At 33.2% G+C, this 4,889-nt stretch overlaps 1 protein-coding gene across 1 annotated transcript; it reads right to left on the reverse strand.

The window, feature by feature from the left end:
* Positions 1-2,984: 2,984 nt before the first annotated feature.
* LOC147391975 (protein S40-6-like) lies at positions 2,985-3,864 on the reverse strand. The gene has a single exon (XM_086457305.1). The coding sequence runs from the start codon at positions 3,751-3,753 to the stop codon at positions 3,178-3,180; it is 576 nt and encodes a 191-aa protein (XP_086313431.1). The 5' UTR covers positions 3,754-3,864; the 3' UTR covers positions 2,985-3,177.
* Between the last annotated feature and the right edge of the window lie 1,025 nt (positions 3,865-4,889).

Here is a 4,889-nt window from a genome sequence, read left to right on the forward strand (position 1 = left end):
TTTCATTTCTTTTAAAATTCTTTGTATAATCTTGTATAATTTTATCATCATAGTTATACAAATGAAAAATAAACAATGAAAAATGGTAGAAAAAATCTGAAGGATTTTGCGAATTTTTTAGGGCATAGATCTTAAAAATTTTACAATGTCGAGGCTTGACATTGGACTGTAATAGAACTATTGTCGAACCTATACTTAATATATAATCGTTGAGGTTTGACGCTCCAAAATTTTTATTTACTTATAATAATATTTTGTTATGAATTTAGTGTTGAGTCTCTTCAATACTATTATATTTGAACTTATAGTTAATATACAATCATTGAGATCCGACGATGTAAACAACTTTTATTTATAGAAGAAATGTTATGTTAGTCATTCGTCGAGGTTCAATGATAGGTAATGTTGAACTTTGACGATAGTACTGTTATATTCTAATGTTGAGTTTCGACACTACATAAAATTTATGATCTATGCTTCAAAAAATTATCAAAATCATTCAAATTTTACTACCATTTTTCATTTATATAACTATGAGGATAAAATTATACAAAGAATTTTAAAAGAAAGAGAGAGGGATAACATTTGATGAAAATATTCAATAAATCATGGATGGAACACCAGATTCACCAAGATCAGCAAGATATTGGTTGTTCCTCACAATCAGATCTTTTTTGTTGATTCCAATAGTTATTTGATAGGTTTTGGAGTAAGAATAGAGAATTCTCTCCTTTGTAAAATCTGAAAATGATTAGGAGGGAGGAAGTTGTAATTTACGAAAGATTTAATAGAAAAGATGAAGTGAAGGGCATTTTTGTTCAAAAGCACGAGTTACTTTAACAAATAGAATATTTTTTAGAATTAAAATTTTTTTTATTTTAACGATTGTCATAATCCTATGAATTTTTTTTTTGCTAAATGTCCAAAATGTTACTTGGTCCCACACCCCAGTATTGTCAAGTTCTGATCATGATTGGAGAGATGTTTTATTTTAAATGCTTATAAATCAGTGGGCTATAGTTTATGGTGGGTGAGAGTCGTACTACATCATTCCACTTGGTTTAAGGTAACAAGCTGTACGAGTACGGTGTATGTAAGAAAAAGCGCAAGTTAAAAAAGTCAAAAACAACTTTCACAATTTTCTTCACGTAGGTCCCGTGTTTTAATAGAAAACTAAAAAAAACAAATTATGTCAAATCGATGTGTGATGATGTATGCTGATGCTGATTGATGTGTGGGTCCCACTGAAAATCGAAAATTCATGAATGATGGTGATGATGGTGATGGTATGATGCTGATGGATGTGGGGTCCTCATTAATATACAAAACTCCATGTCCCTTTCTTGATACAAATAGCTAACCTCTCCCTCCCCCTCTGACACTATCCATCAATTTCCCTTAAAAGCACCTCTTTGGCTGTGGGACCCACATTGTTCATTATTTTGTGCTATCTTGCGCATCATGATTGATGAAGGAAGGAGTCAAATCGTTTAAATGGATTTTTAATTATTTATTATGATATATTTATATTTAATGATCATAATTATTTATTATTCTTAAGTGGATTGGTAGATGTTTAGTCGTAAAGTCGTATTTTTAGATAAAGGGTCAGGTTCGATAGATAAAATTGTAGATAATACGTTTTATTTTATATGAACTAAAAGTTTTGGAATGATTTGATTTTTGTGAGGGTGATGAATAGATCATCCTCCTTTTTAAAATTTCTAATCCTAATTTATAAGTTGAAAAATTGTGGATTATTAATTTTTATTGTTAGTTTGTAACTATTTTTTATGGGGTTAGAAGTTTCGGAATGGGCTGATTTTTTGTGAGGATGATCTCCTCACCATAGAGATCATCCTCACAAAAAATCAGCCCATTCTGAAAATTTTTAATTATATAAGACAAAAATTTATTTAGAATATTATCCTTCTATAAATATTTAATTAATTATTTAATGTATAAAAAACATGATTGATTCGATCGAGTTTACTTAATATCGACCAATAATTTCAAAATTTCATACGTGCATCTTGAATCTCAAAACAAATCATTGTCATGAAAAATGAACATTGACTATCTCGCTCAATACTTCCAAGTTTGAGATGACAAGCTCAACTTTTTCAACAAAGAGTAGAAGTTTGTATGATTACAAAGAATATATTTTCATTGAAGATGAATTCCATGAGAAAATGAAAATAAATTCAATCATTTGATAGCACCTATGAAAGTGTCATGAAGGAGAGTTGGATTTTAGTTTTGGAAGGTGGAATATAACTTTTGAAGGAGGAAAATTCATTTTCCTTAAAATGGAGTGGGAAAAACGTTTTTCTTAAGTGTGGAAAATCACTTTAAATGAATCCTGAGGGATTGGCTCAATGACAATTTTGAATTGATAGGCGATAAAAGTCCATAGGTCGTGAGTTCGATACCCAGTATGAGTAGAGCATTAATTCCTCGCGGCCACTCGCGAGGGCGCACCGTCACTTACTTGATGATTGTGATGTGCGACCGTTGCTCGTGCCCAAGAGAAGGGACCCACACACCTTAGCCTATCATTTAGCTCTTCTAGTCCTATTATCAGACATAAGTTTAGATAACTCGTCATATAAAAAAATAAAAAAAAAATTGTAAGGATTTTGTAATTCAACTTGACAAGATAACTCAATAACTCAATTGACATGTATCTTGTAAGAGTCATAGATTTTTTCCCTCGGGATACACAACTACACGTCCCCATAAAACATGTGCAGTTGTGCATCTTGAGGAAAGATCTATGTCAGTTAGTTTTTGAGTTATCCTATCAAATTGATTTACAAAATCAACCCTAAAAAAAAAAAAAAATCACTTTAAATGAAAAAATTGAAGTTAGAGAAATGTCCAATCATATATCTAAAAATCGTATTTTTCTTTTAAAAGATATATAATTAATGTTGTAATTTTCATAAGCAATCACATCATCACCCTCGCATTAAAAGGTGGGGTCATTGCTAACATACGCACATTGCACCAATTTCACTAAAATGCTACTAATAATAATACAGGGAGACTACACATTGGAATTGTGTTTAGGCTCAACGGTTGTAGCGTGACTCGACTTGAGCGAGTTCACTCGACCGAATCAACGCCTAAGAAAAAAATTACAATAATTACAAGTTTCACTAAAACGGTTGATAGTTAACCATCAAACCCGGTCCGACTCCACACAGCATCCCTAACCCGGCTCATGTCCCGCCCCTTAAGGGTTCGACCAACCCCTTCAAGAACCGAAGTTGCCGCCATCTTATGGTTCTTTGCATACTCCCTTGCCAAGTACTCATGAGGCGGAACTCTTTCCAACTCGTCATCCTCCTCCGAGTCATCAAACGATTCAACCGAGTCAACATGAAGGATCTTGGGCCAATCAGATATGTTCATCGGTGCTGATGTGGCCATATGTTGCTGACGTGGAGATTCCATGTTAACGATCGTCCATGATGAGTTCTTCCCATCGTCATCGTTAAACGCCAATGATAGACCACCCAGATATGGAATCGAACGGTCTTCATTAGTTTCTGACTCATGGGAGCTCCAATCACTTAGTACTTCGTAACTCATGTGATCATCTTGGTCAACAACGTGGTCAACCATTGACCAGACTTCTTCTTCACTAAATTCCGATACTTCTGTACCGGATACTTGACCTTGATTGTAACATAAACTCTCTAGTAATTGTTCGTGTCGGTTCGACTCGAGTTTCCGGCCTTTTGCCATTTATCCACTTTGAATTTCTACAGCATCATCAAATTCTGGTCACCAGAACTGGTGTTATCTGACGACACACATCGGAATTCTATGCTACAGAAACTACTTCTATAAATGTTTAACATAGCCGAAGGTCATGTATTTATAGTATTTGACAACTCACAAGGCCTTACATTTCATTTCATTTGTGGCTCATTTCGTCTGCATTTCATTTAGAATCGTGATGATCTGACTACCCTGACGTGACAATTTCGGAAATTATAGATCTGTGCTCCTCGAGATACACAGCTGCGCTTCATTATAAAAAACTGAATCTCGAGGGAACCGTGTATCCTGAGGAGGGCAGATCTATGGTTCCAAACTTGTCACGATTGAGTTTGCCACGTGGGGTAGTTAGATTATCACAACACCTAAGTTGTGTCATATACTTTGATTACGGTCTTTTATGATTGACTAAAATGTGTTATCAACGTTTTGATATTTAACTTAAAACCTTTGATTTATTTGGCAATCATCGATTTTATTTTACCTTAAAATCTTTATTTTTTTTTCGTAAAAATCAATCATCTTTAATTGTTGATTTATTTGGTAAAATTGTAAACAATAATAATTATGTTTATTTTCTTCTTATTGATTCAAAACTAAAAAAAAAAAAATACAAAAAATTAAATAATTAATCGAAGAGTAGTACCCATCAGGAGCCAAGATGTTTGGTTAGTGGGGGCTAAATATTAATGATGGTCGACCTACATAATGGTTTCCTTCTATTCTTTTGTTAGCTTTCTCACTATGAAGAATGATTAGTCGATAATAAAGTTGCTAACTTATAGAATAAAGTATGTTGAACTTATTCAACCTTATCTTCAATACAAGGTTTTTAATGTGTGATAAGCAAAAGCCTTGATTTTTCTACCCCAAAGTACCTTCTTCACCTTTCACAAAAATCTTATTTTGCTTTTCATGTGTGAAGGTTGAAAGAGATAAAATCTTACACTATGTTTGGATCTAGAGAAATGGAGAGAAGAGAAGAGAAAATAAATGAGTTTCTCTCCATTTCTCTCATTTGGATTGTTAGGTGGGGAGAGAAGAGAAAAGAATTAGAAACTTCTTATTTTGCCACACAAAAATTCAATCTTGTACTTGAG

This window comes from Akebia trifoliata, chromosome 11, assembly GCF_017979445.1.
Source record: "Akebia trifoliata isolate Shusen 1 chromosome 11, ASM1797944v1, whole genome shotgun sequence".
NCBI classification, from domain to species: domain Eukaryota; kingdom Viridiplantae; phylum Streptophyta; class Magnoliopsida; order Ranunculales; family Lardizabalaceae; genus Akebia; species Akebia trifoliata.

Bases quoted from the DNA above. Each gene is read 5' to 3' on its own strand.
- LOC147391975 (XM_086457305.1), bottom strand. From the start codon at position 3,753: ATGGCAAAAGGCCGGAAACTCGAGTCGAACCGACACGAACAATTACTA.